This window comes from Rhipicephalus sanguineus, unplaced genomic scaffold (genome assembly GCF_013339695.2).
Source record: "Rhipicephalus sanguineus isolate Rsan-2018 unplaced genomic scaffold, BIME_Rsan_1.4 Seq1182, whole genome shotgun sequence".
NCBI lineage: Eukaryota > Metazoa > Arthropoda > Arachnida > Ixodida > Ixodidae > Rhipicephalus > Rhipicephalus sanguineus.
The window spans coordinates 35,655-57,353 of NW_023614450.1; the positions used below are offsets into that span (position 1 = coordinate 35,655).

At 46.9% G+C, this 21,699-nt stretch overlaps 2 protein-coding genes across 2 annotated transcripts; one reads left to right on the forward strand and one right to left on the reverse strand.

Moving 5' to 3' along the window:
- The first annotated feature begins 4,758 nt into the window (after positions 1 to 4,758).
- LOC125756538 (low-density lipoprotein receptor-related protein 1-like) lies at positions 4,759 to 14,647 on the forward strand. Its single transcript, XM_049411404.1, has 4 exons — positions 4,759 to 6,531; positions 7,147 to 7,375; positions 13,821 to 14,043; positions 14,142 to 14,647. The coding sequence occupies exons 1-4, from the start codon at positions 4,889 to 4,891 to the stop codon at positions 14,645 to 14,647; spliced, it is 2,601 nt and encodes an 866-aa protein (XP_049267361.1). The 5' UTR covers positions 4,759 to 4,888.
- Positions 14,648 to 18,836: 4,189 nt separating this feature from the next.
- Positions 18,837 to 20,277, reverse strand: LOC119376372 (very low-density lipoprotein receptor). Its single transcript, XM_037646225.1, has one exon. The coding sequence runs from the start codon at positions 20,264 to 20,266 to the stop codon at positions 19,070 to 19,072; it is 1,197 nt and encodes a 398-aa protein (XP_037502153.1). The 5' UTR covers positions 20,267 to 20,277; the 3' UTR covers positions 18,837 to 19,069.
- Positions 20,278 to 21,699: the final 1,422 nt, after the last annotated feature.

The window sequence follows — 21,699 nt, forward strand, 5'->3', positions numbered from 1 at the left end:
TGCGTAGTCATGCCGAGCTCGGCAAGAGATGCCGAGCGATACCGATATATTAATTATGAATGAGCCTAATTAGTATTAATTACGTTAATTAACTGAGTAGGTCTAGCTTTACTTGTGGTGAAAGCTCGTCGAGATGAAGCCTCGAGTATGTAGAATACACTAATTAAGCTATTTAGCGTAATTAAGCTAATTAAGATATTATTAATGCTAGCTTGACTGGGGATGCAAGTTAAGCTAGACCAAGATCCAAATGTGCAAATTAGACCTATTACGCTAATTATTCTAATTAATCTGATTAAGCTAATTAACCTATTTGGTGTTGTGACTGCCGAGCGATACCCAATCGAACCCGATCAACGCCTAGTCTATACTCGTAATTACGAATGTGACCCCGTGAACACTTCGTGCATCGGCGTGTGAGTGCACGTGTGTCTAGTCAAGCCAAGACCAGCCAAGTGCCGAGCAGCTCTGCTCTAGCCCAGGTTTGCGCGACTCAGTGCAAGCTGCGCAAATTTTTCAATTTAGGTCAGCTAAGCAGAATTCACGGTAAGAGTATCTTACTAATGATGATCTACATTCGCACCTTGGTACACAGTGCATTACTAATGAATGGTGACAATGAATTCAACATATGTTCAATTTATGGGATAAAGCTGTCAGTGTAGGACATCAGTAAAATAGATAGATAGTATCTAATCTATGCAGCTATAGATCTCAATCTATGCAGTTACAGTACAATGTTGGGAAGTAGTAGAATATCATTCATTATTAGCTGTCATAAATATCATTAAATCGTAATCAATTATAATTATTCGTTTAATATAGATACCATCTATCACCGACAAGTGTCAGGAGAAACGTTTACGAGAGATGACGATTTAAAGGAGTACTGCGTTGAAAACGGCGCGAAAATTGGACGAAGGCTTAGGAAAAAACAACAACACATAATAATATCTGGGGTTTAACGTCCCAAAACCCCGATATGATTATGAGAGACGCCGTAGTGGAGGGCTCCGGAAATTTCGACCACCTGGGGTTCTTTAACATACACCTAAATGTAAGTACGCGGGCCTCTAGCGTTTTCGTCTCCATCGAAAATATGGCCGCCGCGGCCGGTATTCGATCCCGCGACCTGCGGGTCAGCAGTCGAGCACCTTATTCACTAGACCACTCTGAAGGGTTGCAGATCAGCATAGGCAGTCAAACAAGAAGGCAGGTTTCACGATACTTTATATCAGTCTAATCTGTTTCATCCCTCTTTCACCAACACTTAGCGGATAGGAAAACGCGGCCTGGGTAGCATGTCATGACCATAATGAAGTCGGTGCTTTCTGGCGTCTTTAGTTATCGACTAAAACGCGTTCTTGGGCTAGTTGGTGCATGGTCTGACAAAAATTCTGAGGCACAAAGGAACGAGGACAAGAAATGACAGCACTGGTGCCAAACTAACAACTGTTTTATTGGAAAGAACATTGTATTCCAGGTAGCTTCACGCGCATGGGCGAGTCACATTGACAATCGCGGTAACAGAATGACAACCTACTTTGAGTTATCAAGGCTTGTCTAAAAAGTGCAATTCGTTGCGATATAAATTCAAGGAAGGCACACTAACACATTGGGCACCCTTCTTATTTATGAAAAAAGCCTCCAACAATTTTCTGGCCACCTGGTTTCGAATTTTCCCAAGCACCCTGGTTTCGAAAAACCGGGGCGCATGCGCAGGACTTGCAGTGCGAAGGAAAGTGTAAACTAGATACATTGTTAAGGGAGGCTTCATGTTCCATTAATCGATATTTAAACATCGACCAGTGTGGCCGATGTATGTCCTACCACAGCTGAGGGGTATTTCGTAAACCCCCCAACTACGCATGGGCAATACGGTTTTACATGCTGTATGTCACAGGCGGCCTTATTGTTTTTTCTCAGACACACGGGCGCATAGCCGCGAGAGCTTGTTAGGGGCGCTGTTGAAACTAAGGTGACTTTATTAAAATGATTCTTTTTAAGAAATCATTGAACAATTTGTGCTTGCAAAGGTATTGTTGCTTTACCTCTGCTGGTAATTGAGCTTTAAAGAAAAATGTCTGTGTGCAGCGAATATACACGGCAAGACGTCTTGTAAAAGCGCAAAATATTGAATTCATAAATTGAGGCCAACTGAAATTAGGGACGGCAAGCGTCTGTCTACACATTTTGAAACCCGCGATCGTCATCACCGCCTCACAAGCTTGTATTATTTTCTGGAAGTTAGCTTTTTTCACACTACAAAAACAGCAGCGCTAAAGGACGTTCTGGCTTTAGAACTTTTAAGAAACCCGTGGGAGCTAACAACAATAATCGGACGAAATATTTGAAGAGGCAGGGGATGCGAAGAAGGGCAGCACGCTCTTTCGAGAGTTCCTCGTTATCGAGCGCAGCCAAGCGACATGTAAGCCTCCTTTCATTGCAACAGAACTGCTGATTCACGGTCGAGCAGCCCAACCGGCCGCTCGTTGCATGCGCTGCGGTTATCAGTCGCCGGTTTAGGTTCGCGCTCGCTGCTTGTAGCGGATATCGTCGTCGTGCTTTTTTTTATGTATTGTGGTTTTCTCGATTCGCGCGACTACGGCAAGCGTCATCGCGCGAATTTTGAACGTTGAAGGTCCGTACGCCACGTGGTGTGAAAAAAGGTGAACTAAAAGAGATGTCTCGAATTCCTGGGTATGTTCGTTAGAGTGAAAGTTCGCTGAACTGAAATAGCTATGTTGCAACTTATCACGAGCTAAAAAATCATGAGCTGTTGAGATGAAATTTGACTCCTTTCATTTGCGATGCTCCTTAGTTGAATGTTAATTTCGGCTTAATTAACATGTTTTGAAAAATGTAGTAATCTTTTGTTGCACTCGTGCACTTAGGGCTGCAGTGGTCATGAGTTGAATGACTGTGTCCAAGCTTTCACAAACCTTGTCCGGCACAACACTCTGCTAGGCGGCGAAGGACTTCACTTTTTCCATGTACGTCAGTGCTTCTTTAGCTGAAATTCCTAGTTCTTCCTCTAAAAGGGCTACTTCTTGCTCCTCCTCATTTTTTTCCTGAGGTAGGACGCTCGCTACCATCTGTTCTGTAGACAGAGTGGCCTAATAGAATGCTTTGCTGGGCGAGTTGGTGCACTGTCTTAAAAGCAGAGCGCAAAAAAAAAAAAGAAATACAGGACATAGAGAACGCGGGCTCCTTTTTTTTCCCTTTTCACCGATCTTTATTTTTTCGCTTTGCTTTTATTTTAAGGCAGAGTGGCGCATTGGCGCTCTTTGGCCATCAAGTGGCCCTTGCGCCAATAAACATCACATATCATCAAGAGTGGCGCATGTCTCAAAGCGAGAGGCAGAAGCGACGTACTCCTCTAAACTCAAAACGCTGTTTCTACCCAGTCTTTCAGACAATTTCTGATCAATATGACGTGAGAGGCATTGAATGGTGTCACAAAATATGTTCGTAAAACTGAAATGTGCTCTGGGCTAATTTCGTTAAACTGAAACGCGTTAGCACTGGTCCAATGGCACTTCAGCGGAGGAATTAAAATTCATACAACTGAATATTTCGGTATTGAATTTACGGTATATATAATATGTATATATATTATATATATATATATATATATATATATATATATATTATATATATATTATATATATTATATAGTTGTTACCGTAGTCATAGTAACAAATATTATCTAAAAACGAGTTCAAGATGAGTTCAAAAATTCGCCATTGCGTTGTGACATCTACATGCCACGATCATATTATCTTCTTTTTTTTCCTTCTCCTTTCCTACCCTCCTCCTCCTAGGGCCTTTCTATCACCAATCCCCCTCCCCTATACAGAGTAGCACGTAGGCGCCTTTATATACGCCGGCAGAATTCTATGTTTTTCATTAAAGAGCTTTCTCTCTCTCTATCTTGCCTATACTCGAAATATTTTACTCAATGATTCACTTTTGCTGTTATCACAACTGCTAGCTCGGCATTTTTATATACTCGCTTTTACAATGCGAAGCTTTCGGTCTGTCGAACTTTCAGTGTAGGTAAAACCGCTCTCAGACCAATGCCTCCTTTCCTTTCTAGATAAAGGAAAGGAGGTAAGCGCCTTTTCCACATTTGCCACTTTTCGCTCTTCAAGTTTTTCAGATAAGCTAAAGAAAGTACAATCAAATCAAAGATATCCTAATAGGAATATCTAAATTTAGGTGACAGCTCCGCACGTTCTTCAGAGCATCCAAAGACCTATCTCAATGGCGATCGAGTCATTTCAATAACATTATAATCGGGCTCAGTGCAGCTAGCCGATTGTGCAGACTATCCTACAAAGGCATTCCCTTATGAATAATATTTAAAGTAGCTACTGAGCGCCGCTAAACCTGCAATAAAGTCACGTGTAGGAAATTCGAGCACAAACAATGAACACAAAGACTTCCAATTCTTTAAAAGCAAACAGCAGCTCAGCCGCTAAAGGCTGATGACAGCGACGTCCGCCCCATAATAGCGCTGTATCGTGTTATCGCAGGACCCGCTAATTTCCTGTCGTGCTCAAAGCAGCGGCGCCCTTCAAGGTCTCGGACGTCGAGGCTGTGCTCTTATCATCGTTCGTAACGAGGAAAAAATACGCATCAGAAAATGTCCTGTTGCTGCTCAGGAAAGCTTCCTTCGAATAATGGTGAACCTAAATTATCAAAGGAAACGCCCCTCGCTCTGATGCAAGAAACACCGTTGAGGCAGGCACAAACAATCGACGATCATTCCCTACAAGAAGGGCTGCGAGGTACAGCGCCGCACAACGCTACTCTAGCAATTGAAAGGCACGGTCTCGTACAGTTCGCATGGTCTATATATCTAAGTGAAATACAAGAGGCCACCATGGCCGCTCCACCGCGCAGCCAGCTTACGTCGCCACGTTCGACATGGCTCTCGCTGTTCGTTATCGTCACAGTTCTCACGACCGCGGCTTCTCTCTCACTGACGAAAATAATCGACACAAGAGCTTCGTGCACAGAGAGGCACTTCAAGTGCGTCGCTGAGGGCAACTGCGTACCGAGATCATGGCAATGTGACGGAGTGAGCGACTGCAATGATGGCTCCGATGAGCAGGCATGCGACCCAAACAGGACCTGTCTCGAAACAGAATTCAAGTGCGGAGAAGGCGGTCGCTGCATCCCGGCAAACTGGCGCTGTGACGGTGACCGCGACTGCGCCGACGGGTCTGACGAAGCCAGTGGGACGTGCGGAGATACTCCGCCTTGCAAAACGGGCGAATTCCCCTGCAATACTACAAGCAATGGATCACTGACGTGCCTGTCAACGGCACGGCGGTGCGATGGACAACGTGACTGCGAACACGGTACAGATGAGAGGGGTTGCACGGCGTTGAAATCCTGCAGCGAAGAACAGTTCCAGTGTAAGAACAGCGGACAATGCCTCCCAGTAAGGTGGACGTGCGACGGCTCTCAGGAGTGCGAGGATGGGTCCGACGAAGACGTCGAAATGTGCAGAAACGTCAAGAGCTGCCATCCCAACAACTTTGTTTGCTCGGGAGTCACAGGTGGTGTCATATGTGTGCCAATGGAGCGGCGTTGCGACGGAAAACGCGACTGCGCCGACGGCACGGACGAAGGGAACTGCATGACGCCAAGCCCGTGCACGGAAGGACAGTTCGCGTGCAAGGACGGTCAATCGTGCATTCCTGTGATCTGGATGTGTAACGGTGACCGAGACTGTTGGGACGGCTCAGACGAAGATGTCAACGTCTGCAACGAGCATACAAGGTGCCCTGAGGACCGGTTCGTGTGTAATTCGGCGCAAAGAGGTTACAGATGTCTTCCTGCGGCGTGGCGTTGCAACGGATACCATGACTGCAGAGACGATTCCGACGAGGCCAATTGCACTTCCAAGATTTGCAAAGAGAATGAATTCGAGTGTGAGGAAAGCGGAGAATGCATACCTGCGAGTCAGCGTTGTGACGGTGAAAACAACTGTGAAGACTCCTCGGATGAGCGCAACTGCACTGCCGAGAAAATGTGCCCCGAAGGACAGATTTCTTGCAAAACGAAGAGCCGCTGTATAATGGCAAAATGGCTGTGTGACGGGGACTCCGATTGCCCTGACGGCTCGGACGAAGTTAACTGCACATCCATACGAACGTGTGCCGAAAACCAGTTTGCCTGCAAGGATAACGCTGACTGCCTACCAGAGAATTGGAGATGCGACGGTGACCCTGACTGTTCTGATGGCTCTGATGAAGCGAACTGTACATCCATACACATTTGTTCACTCGCAGAATTTGCGTGCAAAGACAATGGTGCCTGCATTTCGGCAAAGTGGCAATGTGATGGTGACCCTGACTGTGCGGATGGCTCGGATGAAGTAAACTGTACATTTAGGCACACTTGTTCAGACACAGAATTTGCCTGCACGAGCAGTGGCCACTGCATTTCGGAAACCTGGCGATGTGATGGTGACCGTGATTGTTCCGATGGCTCCGATGAAGTAAACTGTACATCTGGGTACACATGTTCAGGCACACAATTTGCCTGTAAGAGCAGTGGCCATTGCATTCCAGAGACCTGGCAATGTGATGGCGACCCGGACTGTGCGGATGGCTCCGATGAAGCAAGCTGTACATCTAGGCACACTTGTGCACATACAGAATTTGCCTGCAAGAGTAGTAGTCATTGCATTTCGTTAACCTGGCGATGTGATGGTGACCGTGACTGTTTGGATGGGTCGGATGAACTGAACTGTACATCTAGGCATACATGTTCAGGCACACAATTTGCCTGCAAGAACAGTGGCCACTGCATTTCGGAAACCTGGCGATGCGATGGTGACCGCGATTGTTCCGATGGCTCCGATGAAGTAAACTGTACATCTCGGCACACATGTTCAGACACACAATTTGCTTGTAAGAGCAGTGGCCATTGCATTCGAAAGACCTGGCAGTGTGATGGCGACCCGGACTGTGCGGATGGCTCTGATGAAGTAAACTGTACATCTAGGCACACTTGTTCACACACAGAATTTGCCTGCGAGAGTAGTGGTCATTGCATTTCGTCAACCTGGCGATGTGATGGTGACCGTGACTGTTTCGATGGGTCTGATGAACTGAACTGTACATCTAGGCATACATGTTCAGGCACACAATTTGCCTGCAAGAACAGTGGCCACTGCATTTCGGAAACCTGGCGATGCGATGGTGACCGCGATTGTTCCGATGGCTCCGATGAAGTAAACTGTACATCTGGGCACACATGTTCAGACACACAATTTGCCTGTAAGAGCAGTGGCCATTGCATTCGAAAGACCTGGCAGTGTGATGGCGACCCGGACTGTGCGGATGGCTCCGATGAAGTAAACTGTACATCTAGGCACACTTGTTCACACACAGAATTTGCCTGCGAGAGTAGTGGTCATTGCATTTCGTCAACCTGGCGATGTGATGGTGACCGGACTGTTTCGATGGGTCTGATGAACTGAACTGTACATCTAGGATACTGTTCAGGCACTCAATTTGCTAGGACAGTGGCCACTGCATTTCGGAAACCTGGCGATGCGATGGTGACCGCGATTGTTCCGATGGCTCCGATGAAGAAAACTGTACATCTGGACACACATGTTCAGGCACACAATTTGCCTGTAAGAACAGTGGCCACTGCATTTCGAAAACCTGGCTATGCGATAGTGACCGTGATTGTTCCGATGGCTCCGATGAAGTAAACTGTACATCTAGGCACAGCTGTTCAGGCACAGAATTTGCCTGCAAGAGCAGTGGCCATTGCATTTCAGCAACCTGGCGATGTGATGGCGACCCTGACTGTTTTGATGGCTCTGATGAAGCCAACTGTACCTCCACACAGCTTTGTTCAGAGACGGAATTTGCGTGCAAGGACAATGGGCACTGCATTTCGGCAACTTGGCGATGCGATGGTGACCCTGATTGTTCTGACAGATCTGATGAAATGAACTGTACTTCCTCCCGCACTTGTTCAGACAACGAATTTGCCTGCAAAGACAATGGTCATTGCATTTTTGCAACATGGCAATGTGACGGTGACCGTGACTGCACTGATGGCTCCGACGAAGAAAATTGCACATCTGTGCTAACTTGTCCTGACACGCAGTTGGCCTGTAAGGACAATAGCCATTGCATTATAGCCACATGGCAATGCGATGGTGACCCCGACTGTTCGGACGGCTCCGATGAAGTGAACTGTACATCTTCCCGCGCTTGTCAAGACACAGAATTTGCTTGTATGAACCACGACCATTGCATTTCGGCAACATGGCAATGTGACGGTGACGCTGACTGTCCCGACGGTTCGGACGAGGATGGTGACATATGCAAAGAAGGCTTTAATTGCCCGCCTGAGAAGTTTGCTTGCAAGATTCGTGATAAATTTGTGTGCGTTCCCACAGTCAGGAAGTGCAACGGTGATATCGATTGTGATGACGCCATCGACGAGAAGAACTGCACCCAACCGAGATATGCTCAGACAATGAGTTCAGATGCATGGACAGAACCCAATGCATACGTGTAGCGTTGCGGTGCGATGGAAAACGCGATTGCAAAGATGGGACAGACGAAGATGCAGTGGCGTGTTTAAACAAAACGTCCTGCCCTTCTGGACAATTCACTTGCAGAAGCACCCTCGAGGGCTCGGCGACGTGCTTGCCCAGGACCTTCCTATGCGATGGTTTCAAGCACTGCGTCGACGGCTCTGATGAAGACTGTTGCGAAAGCAGGATCTGCGATCCAGGAGAGTTTCGTTGTGACGGAGGACAATGCATTTCCCAGCACAGCACATGCGACGACAAGCGCGACTGTCAAGATGGATCGGACGAAAACTTGATGCTATGTCTCGCGTACAAGTCAATCTGTCCTTCGCCGCAGATGCCCTGCAATTCACTGAACGGTAGCCTCATCTGCGTCGACGAATCTCGAAAGTGCGACGGTCATGTAGACTGCAAGAATGGCATCGACGAGAGATTTGACTGCGCAGCGTTGGCCTTCAATTGTCGGGGAAGCTTCTTCCGCTGTGATAATCGAAGGTGCGTGCCGAATGGCTGGAGGTGTGACGGTGATGATGACTGTTTCGACGGAAGTGACGAAAAAGGCTGTGCTGACAACGACGACGAACGTCTCGTGAATTGCCCAGTGACCGAATTTGCGTGCTCCTCGGGTACGGCTTGCGTTGCGCTCAACTTACGTTGTGACCACCGTACCGACTGTCCCGATGGATCCGACGAGATTGACTGCCCTACCGATTTATTCAATTTCTTGTGAGGCCACGTGTGTTCCAAGGCTGGGCTACAGAGTTTGTGCGCTTTTCTACGAGGCTTCGCTTTTGTGTGTGCGTGTGTGTGCATCCCAATTAGAAAAGCTGAGCAGTGAAGCTGTTAGTGCAGTTCTCACTTCCCCCTGGAGTCTTGTTCACCTCAATGAAGCTTCACTATTTTCGTATCTGGTTTTGTACTGTCCGATCGGCTCATCATTCTACTCTAGGACAGCAACGAGCTTTCAGCTGCCTAGGCAGGGCACTGCTCCTGGTTTGGTAACTCCAAAGGTATATTATCAATTGCAGGACAGTACTATCGAGTATTGCAGTACTTACGTAATCTTTTCACGTAAATTGAATCGTGAATGCGGCTTAATGCTATGCCAGAAGTGTCTGACCTACAATCAAAAATACCTACGGACTCACAGAGGGCGTGTTTGAATTGCCAAAGGGGTAGGATAGGCGCAAAGGCGTACAAAAGTGACTATAGAGCGAATAAAAGCTTCGGAATTGAATACACCCATACCATAATCTGAGTTCTTGCGGCAAAAACTGTAGCATGAATGAGAAACTAGGGAAGCCAAGGTGAATTGCGAGGAATTGTTGCAAATTAGTTTCTGGTGGCTATAAGAACATCTTTATCCATTTCATTAACTTTGTTACTCTGAGTCTTGGATGTGCTCTGAGCTTTCCGTTGCGTGTCTTATCTTTTATAATTTCTATGTTAATAATATTCTATCTTTGTGATCAATAAACCATTCCAATGCTATTATTCCTCGCCTGTGTTTATACTGTATGTGATACATAACTGACGCCATTTTGTTGGCATATGTCAAATGGCAATGTTAGCAGAACATTTTTGATCCTGCAAGGAGAGAATGCATTTTAAGAAAGTTAGGTTTTTACGCGGACAGAGGAAGAATTTTGTGCTCCAGTTGTTTCTGCTGTGCCGTTATACATCTGCGTACTCGGCATTTGCCACGTAGACATTTTGAACAGCGAAGCTTTTTAAGCCGGCGGTAAATGTTTGATGTATGCAATGTATACAGAAAAAAATCATCATCATCTACCGGCACGTGCTCTCATCATTCTGTTTACAGCAACAAGAGCTTTATTTGGGCGAGTTCTCTTTACAGTGAAGATGTCTAAGTTATCATGAACCGACACGCACTCTCTTCATGAACTGTCACGCGCTATATTAACTCTGTTTACATTGAACCTGTTTAAGATATTGGTAACCTGTGCTCCGTCGCGCAAAACTCCTCAGGTGGGTATGCGCCACAGGAATTGGGCAAGCCCCACTACCCAGTACAGCAGGTGTGAGCGTTAAAAGAAAGCTATGCTCGGCGAAGTGGAGCACGTGAAATACTTGAAAAGAGAGAGATGGAGAAAGATAGAGAAAGAGAAAATAGTGAGAGAGAAAGGACAGATAAAATAAAAGTGATAAAAAGAAAGAGAAAGGGAAAAAATGACGAAACTTGCACTATGTCGCGCAAGGCTTGAAACAGCGACGCTGAACGATTCTGAAGTCTAACAAAACAGCCCATAACCTAGAAACAACCTAACAACAACTAGCTAGAGCCCAGCAACAACCTAGAAGCAACCAAGAAAACAACGTAGCTAAGAGACTAGCAACTACCTAGAAACAACTTAGCTTCATCTCATTAAGCCTGAAAACGACCTAGAAGTAACCTAGAAACAACCTAGCATCACCTAGCTAAAGCCTACAAATAACTTAGAGGCAACCTAGAGGCATATTGCAGCAAGACTGGCAACTGGGCAAGTTTGTATGTATCCATATTTCAACTTTTTAGCACGTGCAAAAGACCACGCCCTAAACACTCAAACCGAAGATTTTTTTCATTATTTATTTCCTCGATTTTTCTGTCACGGACAAGACGATGATTTTTCTCTCACAAGACTAGACGATTCCAGCACCGGAAAAGTATGCACAGCCGCATATGAAGATCTTGAAGCGCAATTTATGTCGATACCGCATTTTCCCGCATATAACCCACCCCTGCAAATAACCTCGCATTCCCAACTGCAAACGGCAGAAAAATACAAAATTAAAAGAAAAACCGCCAGTTGCCGTGAAGGCGCCTTCCTTTCCTTATCATGAGCAGTGCCGTGAAGCCAACTTGCGCGTGAGAATTTTAATTGAAAATGCAACACTAGCATAAAAGTTGTCTATCGAATTATCCGATATATCGAACTAATTCCTGTTTTTTTTTTTGTTCCACTATTTCGATATATATGAGTTCCATTGTATTGCTAGAAAAGTATTAAAGAAATACACTAACCGCTTAACCCCATTTTCTGAGCGCCCTCGCAAGACGAGTACTGGAACCGTCACAGCCGTGCGCCTACTGACGCCTAGTTATGACTGCGCCCCGCGTAGAAGTCAAACCGGTAAAAGCTGCACTCTTTAATGGGCGAATATGTACCCAACAAGGCAAGCAACACTCATAGTACTATGATTGCGGTGAGCACACCAGAATCTGATCTGCGGGTGATACGCTTCGCATATTACCCATAATATACATCCTAATTCTAGTTTGTAATGCAAACCTCAAAATGTAAACAAAACATGCATGTTTCTGCTTAATTCGGATACAGATGATTCGCGCTGCCTTTCCAATTGTTTGACATTATCTTTATTTGATCTCAACAGAGGTGTTAATGCTGAATTTTCTGTAATCCTTCTCTTCTATATTGCGATGACTTCCGCCGGTCAAGCTGCGTCGGCAAAAGACGCCATCCTTGCGCTTAAGCAGTCCTTACTTTCTCCTTTGGTTTTTCGCTGTCGAAGCTTTTTTTCCAAGCAGGAAAGTTAAATAAACGAGCTAAATTGAAACGACAGATTAGCAAATTCGATCACAAAGTCAGAAGGGTCCGAACCATCGTACATTCCCAAAGGTCTTCAGCAACTTCGCAGAGTGGCAAACGAATTCATTCACATTGTGATGGGGGTAAATGCAATTAGCTGATAATGTAAAACAAATGCTTACGGCGTCCCCTCAACTCTGACATTGAATGACGCTCATAGGTGACGTTACACGTTCGTACATACTTACAAGAAATCGCAGAGACAATGCCTGCACAAACAACTGGACGAATACTTGCCCATGTTTAAAAAACAAGCCTCACTTGAACCGACAAAGGATTCTTGCAGCAACATCCGCGAGATCACAACGTTGTATCGTATTCTTAGAAGCAATTTCCCGTAGTACCGCAAGCAGTAGCACCCTTCGAGGTCTTCCTAGCGGAAGTCCTGCCCTTATCAGCGTTCGTAACGAGGAAAATATTACGAATCAGAAAAAGTTCTGTTGCTACCCAGAAGAGCTTTCTTGAAACAGCGGTGACTCTAAGTTATCAAAGCACAGGAAACGTTCCTCCCTCTCATGCAAGTAACGCTGTTCAGGCAGGAGCAAATAGTCGAAGAGTGCTCCTTAGTAAAGAGGCTGCGACGTTCAGTGCTGCAGACCACTCTGCGCTAGCGGATAAAAGGCGCGGTCTTATACAGTTCGTATATGGTCTATATACATCAGTGAATGCCAAGAGGCCACCATGGCCGCCTCACCCCGCAGAAAAGCTTACGTCGCTGCGTTCAACGTTGATGTCGTTGTTCATTATCGCCACAGCTCTGGCGACAGCGGCACCTTTCTCTCTGACTAAAATAGCTGGCACAAGAGAAAGATAAAAATAGAGAAGTGAGAAATAAAGAAAGCGATAGAAAGGAAGAGGAAGTTAAAAATCGAGAGAAATAAAGAAAAGACATAAAAACATAGAAATACCGAGAAAGATACAGAAAGAGAGAAAAAGACAGAAAGAAACAGACACGAAAAAAAAGATAGAAAAAACAGAGAGAAAGATAGAAATAGAAAGAGAGAGACAAATAAAGAGAAACAAAGTAAGAGAGAGAAAGAAAAGAAAGAAACAGAAATAAGAATACAAAAAGCGAGAAAGCGAAAGGCGCCAAAGGCCACGCGTTTGCTCGCAGGAATCTGAAACGTCGTGAGTTTCTCGAATGATACGCGTCGACCAATGCTCAAATATCTTTTTTTTTTCGATTTCTCGGAGATCGCAATACATAGGGGCCGACCTATATTCGTACTCGAGCTATTGGCGACTCAATACGAAATTTCTTCTGACAGGCCCGACTCCAAAATATCAAAGTATAAAAAGCCAGCCCACCCTGAGACGACATAACGGCCGTTGCGACAAAGTGCTGCAATCGGCGGACCATCCTTCCTACATAAGCCGCCAAGGTCACAGTGGCACATCGCCAAGCGATAGAAGCGCAGAAGCAATGACTTGTATATAATAGTTTCAGTCCCGTCAACACCCAGCAGTCGACGTTCAGTATGGCCACTTCGCGCAGCACGCCTGCGTCGGTTCCATCAACGTTGATTCCCCCGTTCATCATTGTCGTCGTTCTAACAAGCGCCGCATCGCCTTTCACTGTGAACAGAATAGGCTACCCCACCACCTATTCGTGCTGGTTGAACACATTCCAGTGCGTCGGAGACCGAAACCTGGTGCGAAGGACGCGGCTCTGCGACGGCATTTGGGACTGCAGGGACGGTTCGTGCGAGACGGACTGCCACTCGAACAGAACCTGTCTAGAGAGTGAATTCCGCTGCGAACGAGACGGGAGACGCATTCCGGTCGCCTGGCGCTGCGACGGGTTTCGGGACTGCGCGGACGGATCGGACGAATCCGACGAGATGTGCCACGAAGGTGCGACTTCTAGTACGATATTTGCTGCGGCCCCATTAATTTGGGAAGTATGGTCTGCCATACGGCACCGTGGTGCGGCGGCAAACGCAACTGCACAGAAGACCCGGACAAGTTCGCGATACTCCAGGTGATTGACGCGTGTCCGCCAGGGCAGTTCTCTTGCCGAACAACTATCGAGGGCCCGGAGGCGTGTCTGCAGATGACATTCAAGTGTGACGGTCAGACGCAATGCATCGATGGCTACGACGAGGCAGACTGCGAAAAGAGCATCTGCGAAGACGATGAGATTCGCTGTCGGGGTAATGACGGGCGCTGCGTTTTCAAGCGGTACATATGCGACGGCAAGCGTGACTGCCGAGACGGATGGGATGAGAGTGAGACGTTATGCTTCCTGTACAAGCACTGCCCTCGCGGCCAGCTGCCCTGCTCCTCGCAGAACGACAGCATTATCTGCGTCGACGAAGCGCTAAGGTGCGAGGAACCCGCGCAGTGCAAGAACGGAAGCAGGGATAGCCGCCTCTGCGACGATCTCGCGTCCCAGTGGCTGGGAAGCTTCTTCCACTGCGCTAACGCCAACCTTCGCCTGCCTCCATTTTCACGGTAGGGCAAGTGCTCCCGAATTCTGCGTGCTCGAGCCCTCCACCACGGCGTCTCTCGTAATCAGATCGAGGTTTTGGGACGTTAAACCCCAGATATTTTATTTATTATTATTATTATTATTATTATTATTATTATTATTATTATTATTATTATTATTATTATTATTATTGTTTCCTCTGTACCTTATCTATATTCCCCCTTTCTCACTTCACGCGTGTAGGGTAACCAGCCAAGGTATATATATATATATATATATATAACCGCTGAGATACCAGAGAGAGGGAGAAAAGAAATGAGGGGTGTGAAAGGTGGGGAGGTTAACCAAGCACGGGCTCGGTTGGTTACCCTACACGTGTGGAGGAGGAGGAGGAATAAACGTTTATTGTACGAAACGGTGTCGCGGTGCTAGTCCCGCGTCTACCCTAGGTGGGAGGTCTCCTCATTCCAGGAACCCTCTGGCCTTCGCTGCCTCTTTGGCCCTGGCGACGCCAGGGCCTCAGAGGACCTGGACCAACACGTGTGGAGTGGAAAATATTAGATAAGGTACAGAGGAAAGAAGAAGAGTAAGCGAAATTCGGAAGCACTTGCCCTACCGTGAAAATTGGGGCAGGCGAAGGTTGGCGTGTGCGCGCCTGACGTGCTACTTTCCTTCCTTCCTTCCTTCCTTCCTTCCTTCCTTCCTTCCTTCCTTCCTTCTTTCCTTCCTTCCTTCCTTCCTTCCTTCCTTTCTTTCCTTCTATCGCACTGCGCAATACACCCTTCTATTTGTCGCCTCCATTCATTCCGGGAATGGGACCTTCATCCACGTTCTTAGAAGCAGAACATTTCTGTCGCCACAGGCAACAACGACGGTCATTCGTTCATACACAGGCGGCAGTGAAATGACGAAACGTGAAATGACAACTCGCCTCCGTAAAAGATTAGATTGCCGCATCTGAAACGGCTGACGGCCGACAAGCGCGCGATCGAGAGAGCATCAATTATTGGAAAACGGCGCCTACGAATACGCATGCGACCGGCGCACCTACGAGGGTTCGTGAAGTCCTGTCGACTTCAAGAGGCTTTCATGGTCTTCTGCATGTACGAAAGCGTACGGCGTAGGCCACGGTCCCAGGATTTCGTGCTCCAAGAGTGGTCTCGCGTCAAGACGCTGGAGTTTAGCTTGTAGAACACATTATAACGCGGAACTCTCGTATATTAGTACAAAGGGTTTTGATACCGCTCAGCATTTAATGCGAACAAAGTTTGGGATATACCTGTCCGCTGAAATGTATGACAAGCAAACGAGACGTATAGGCAAGGGCAGAAATATTTTGAGCTGCTTATTCGCGGCTCGCTTCACGACGTGATTTTCAGAGACACATGCTCTCCCTCATAATGTAGGTAAACGTTAAACTGTAAAGTGAACTTTGCTTTGCACAAAAGTCAATGTGACAGTTACTTGGTTAAAATAGCAGATTTATTGCATGCAGTAAATAAGTGTAGTCCTACACTTTTTTTGTTACGTTACTATCATCATAGTAACGTAACAAAATAGCACACGCAGAGCAAGCCTTAGAGCAAGTCAGAGGCATTAAAAAAAGTGCCCAGCTTGCTGTAGTGGCGCAAGGCCGGGACCATCAGCGGAACTTGAGTGCGACTTAGCTATGTTTTGTATGTAATGCCAAGCTTTTGCTAGAGATATTAAGTTTTTGCTAGGCACAATATTAATGAGAACCAACCGACAATAATGCCAAGGAAAGTATAGGAGATGTTACTTGTAATAATTGGGATATAAATGTGAAGAAAGTGAAGTGGACTAAATGATAACTTGCCGCCGGCAGGTACCGAACCTACGACCTCCGTAGTAGTAGTACTTAGTATGGCTAGACTTGGCGAGACATGTCATGTGACTTCCTTTTACGCGATGTTGTGATTTTAGTCAAGTGACTGGCTGTCACGTGGTTTTTGGCGGGAACACGTCACGTGACTAGTTGTTACGGGATTTACGGTGGGAACATGTCACGTGACTAGGTCTTACGTGACGTTTCGTAATTTTAGTCACGTGACTAGACGTTGCGTGCTGCTACGTGATTTTTAGCCACTCGAGTAGCTACGTGGTGTTACAAGATTCCAGTCACGTGACCAGCTTCGTGATTTTTAGTCACGTGAGTGTTCTTACGCGATTTTTAGTCCCTTGACTAGGTGTTACGTGATGTTACACGATTTTAGGCGCGTCACTATAGACCTTACGTGATATTACGAGGTTTTTAGTCATTTCACTAGTTATTACGTGATGTTACGTGATTTTTAGTCGCGTGACTAGAGGTTACGTGACGTTACGTGGTTTTGACTCACGTAACAGACTCGCTAATCATACCTATTGTATTCCCCGCCGGTCAAATCGGCGCACGTGTTGCGGCAGCGAAGCAGAAGGTGAAGAAGACAAAGCCAGCGCGTCCCGGTTCATGATGATGATAATGCCTGCTCGCACTACCCGGAACAACGAAATGTTTAAGAGCTCTGCTTTTAAAAGCAAAGCCAAGCGGAGCCATGCCGATCGTTCGTCCAGGTGCTCTTATACGAACCAAAAGTTGCACCACAGAATCAGGACAAAAAGACTACGTCAATATCCGGTAATTCAGTTTCACGAGATTCTCACTACGTATTTATGTTTCCGTGACCATAGCCATGGCAATCACATTTGTGTCCGAAGTGAAAGTATCAAATATCAGAGTGTTATATAACGCACCTTTGTGACATATGGCCGGGCAGTCGAGAAGTCTTTTTTTTTTTTTGTCTGAACACTGACATTTATTAGACGGATTTATAATATCGTTATTGAACTGGACAGGAAGGGAAAATAATGTTTTATAAATTCAAGTGCCAGCCCCAAAGAACAGTGTTTACATCCTTGCTTCATAAGTTCAGCATGCCACGGAAAGCATACGATACCTCCGGATTCTAAAGTTACAATATGTGGCTAAGCGATGAGCGCCACACTCTGCAAGTTTATACTAGAAGTCTTTAGGGAGTTTTAGCTTGTAACGTATACTTCTTTACGTTACCGTTACCGGATTACGTTTACCATTTTACCGGAACTCGAGTTTTAGTACAGTTTTTTAGCTGCCCAAACGTAAGCCTTTACGTACGTACGTAAACCTTTACGTTTGCGCAAACCACTAAGTGGTGATGATAACAGCATTTAAACTACATTTAATTTAGATAATATTGAATTACGCTGCGGCAAAATCATAAGAGATGTTTTTAGCGTGTGCAGTATCCCGGTATAAGCGAAGGTGTGTAGCAATACCAGGTTACCGGGAGAAGGTGTCGACATCTTGTGACGCTTCGCGCAACCACAATCATGCACACGTTTGTTTTTGCTTAGTGTTCTCGAGGGGAAAAAAATGATTAAAAAGGCAACTCATTCGTAATAATGCCGCTGCAAGGCATTTACATTGGGAGTAATGCCCGATGTTTCTACAAACAATTTTGTGCTCGCCTGGTACACCTTGGCCCCGCTAGATGGCGCCACCTATCCAGCCTGTCAGCGTCTTTAGGCTTCTTACGTTTGCGGATTCGGTATTCTAGGTCGCTCTAGGCTCGGTAATCCGGCTGAAATAAGGTTATCGAGCGCACTTTGCTTATTTGACTCGTGCGGCTGGAGTCTCCGCAAAGCGGATATCGCGAGTAGCCACGAACGAAGGTGGATTTGCGAGATAGGGCCGTAAAACGTAAAGCCTCTCCGGCGAGTAGTTTACGTTCCGTAAACCTTTACGTTCCGTAAAGGTTCGCGCATGCGCAGATTCATCCGGTATCCGGTAACACGGTAACGTAAAGAAGTATACGCTACAAGCTAAAACTCCCTTTTATCTGTAGATTCCGAAGAAGCCACGCGGATGTCTTATCTTAGCTCTATGCAATGTGTTATATTTAGAAAAAGTTGCCCCATAAATAAAAGATCAGCCGCCTCATTTCAACACCACTGGTATTCGCATAATGGGGTGTGAAAGCATAATTTCACATAACGGGTGCCGTTTGTTTCTTTTTCGGTTTGTCAGATGCTTCCGCTGCGGTTTTGCGATTTTTTGACGACTCTCTAGACCCCCGAACGGTTACAAATGCGATACGATCCGACAGATCGGGGCCGATGCATATATATATATATATATATATATATATATATATATATATATATATATGTGCCAGAGGATATGCGCTGCGCGTTTCAGGACAGCCGAAAACCGAAATAAAGCACAGCGAACGTGTTCATCACCGGAGATTTGAAACTGGTCGACTGTTTTCTTCAGGTGGACGAAATCGTAGTGATAGTACGCTGAACTCCGCTAACGTATTTTTCTCACAGACCCTGTGGAACTGAGGCCCACACACACACACGAAATAGAAAACGAACGTAGCGAAGGGGCACCAGCTTTGAGGTGCCTCAACGTAGGTGGGGCCGCACGATGTTGGACATCTCCGAAGGGCAACCTCGTTCGTCGGACTCATCGGGACAGTCCGGTCGGCTGTTGCAACGCATACTGAGCGGGATACAAGCGGTGCCCGAGGAGCAGGCAAACTCACTGACGGCGCAATTCTCCAGACGTCCTTCGCCGTCGCTGGTGGCGCAGTCCTTCTCGTCGCTACCGTCCAAGCAGTGGCGCTCATTGTCGCACCTCCAGCGTTTCGGTATGCACAAGCCGTGGGCGCAGCGGAAGAAGCTTCCGCGGCACTGGAACGCGAGCTCGCCGCAGATAATGGTCCTCTCGCACCCCGAGTGTTCGTCGCACGTTGCGGCTTCGTCTAGGCAGGTAGCGCTGTCGTTGTGGAATAAGCAGGGCAGCTGGCCCCGAGGGCAGTACTTGTGGAGGAAGCATAACTTCCAGGTCTCATCCGATCCGTCTCGGCAGTCACGCTTGCCGTCGCACATGTACCGCTTGGGAACGCAACGCCCTCCCGTGAGGCAGCGAAACTCTCCGTCCTCGCAGGTGGGCTTTTCGCAGTCGACTTCGTCGTACCCGTCGATGCATTGCGCTTGGCCGTCGCATAGAAAGGCCTTCGGCAAACACGCGTTCGGGCCCTCGGTTGTTGTTGGACAAGCGAACTGCCCGGGCGGACACGAAGTCGAAATAAACCGGTATACCGCGAACTTGACCGGTTGTTGCCGGCAGTCGAATTTGCCGCCGCACCTCGGTGTCGCGTGACAGGCGCTACTTCCCAAATTAAAGGGGCCGCAGCGAATCTCGTCCTCCTTGCAAGTCGCGCCTTCATAGCACATCTCGTCGGATTCGTCCGATCCGTCCGCGCAGTCCCGAAACCCGTCGCAGCGCCAGGCGACCGGAATGCATCTCCCGTCTCGTTCGCAGCGGAATTCACTCTCTAGACAGGTCCTGTTCGAGTGGCAGTCCGTCTCGTCCGAACCGTCCCTGCAGTCCCAAATGCCGTCACAGAGCCACGTCCTTTGCACCGGGTTTCCGTCTCCGACACACCTGAAAGTCTTCAATGAGCACGAATAGATGGCGGGGTAGCCGAGATGCCTCAGAGTGGTGTACGATGTCGCAGTTGCCAGAACAATGGCAATAATGAACGCGGGAAGCAACGTTGACGGCCCCGACGCAGTCTTGCTGCGCGTAGTAGCCATACTGGACGTCGACTGCTGAGTGGTGACGGGACCAGAACTCTTATATACGAGTCGTTGCTTCTACGCTTCTATCGCTCGGCGATGTGCCACGATGCCCTTGGCGGCTTATTTAGTAGGGACGGCTCGCCGATTGCTACACTTGGTGGCAACGGCAGTTACGTCGCGCGAGGGTGGGCTGAATGCGCCTATTCTTTGATATTTCGTAGTCGAGCGCGTTAGAAGAAATACCGTATTTACTCGCTACTTTAGGCCGAGTACGAATATAGTTTAACACCTATTGATTGTGATTAGCGAAATAAATGGCATGGTTGATCCCTCCGTCAGGGGAATCGGTATAACACGACAGTAAACATGTGCCTTCACAGGAGTAGTTGACTGATTATTGTACCTCGATATGTAAGAGCTTGTAGAATGTGTATTGGTATTTGCCCCTATAGCACCGTTTGGCGTGTATGCACTCACGTTGATGCCTAGTGTCACATATCCATCCCGAGGAGGAATATCCATGATCACGATTAAACCTTTTTACAGAGAAGCTGCTTAAGCTTTTTGTTATGCCGTAAGTCGTCGACGGAAAACTATCATCCGCTTGAACCAGCACGCGCTCTCTTCGTGCACTTCATCATCTGCTTTGCTCCCAGAACACGTGCACCGGTTGGTCCGGTGTGGGATGCAATAAGTCTGATGGGCGAGAGAATGCTTACGGAAAGAAAGAAAGAAGAAGAGAAGAGAAGAAAAACCGCATAGAATGAAGAGAGAGAAAAACTTGGCGAAAAAGATTCTTGACGAAGCAGTATTCGAACCCGCGTACTCGCGATATCCATTCACACCAGCGGAGCATAGCTAGCCTTCAGTCTGTATACTATAGCAAGGAGTAGGAACGGGAAGTAGAAGTGTGGAGGATTACGAGAGGCTGGCGAGGAGGAGAGAAAAACGAAGGGAGGACGAGTACATTGAGAGAGAGGGCAGAAAGAGATAGAAAGAAATAGAAAGCAAATAGAAAGAAAGAGAAAGCAATAGAAAGAAGCGAAGAATGAAGATAAAAGGCGAGAGAACGACTAGAGATAGAGAGAGAGAGAAAGCATGAAAGAAGACAAAGCGAGAAAGAGCTCGAAAAGGGTAAAGATTTGGAAAAGACAGAGAGAGAAGAATAGAATACAGACCAAAGAAGAAAGAAAAGAGTGCAAGCATAGCCGTGTATAGTATAGCAAGGAGTAGGAAAGAGAGGTGAGAGGGGGAAAACCTAGCCATGTCAGGAGCAGCTAGGTCCCCAGCAGCTCTGTTGTGACCCAGCCTTTCACGACTAAGCGCAAGCTGCGCTAATTTTCGATAGCTGAAGTAATTACATAAACCTTGACACGTCATATGGCGAATCCTACGCAAAGATGACGTCAACAAGTGCATAATAAACACTGGTACTCGATATGCACTCA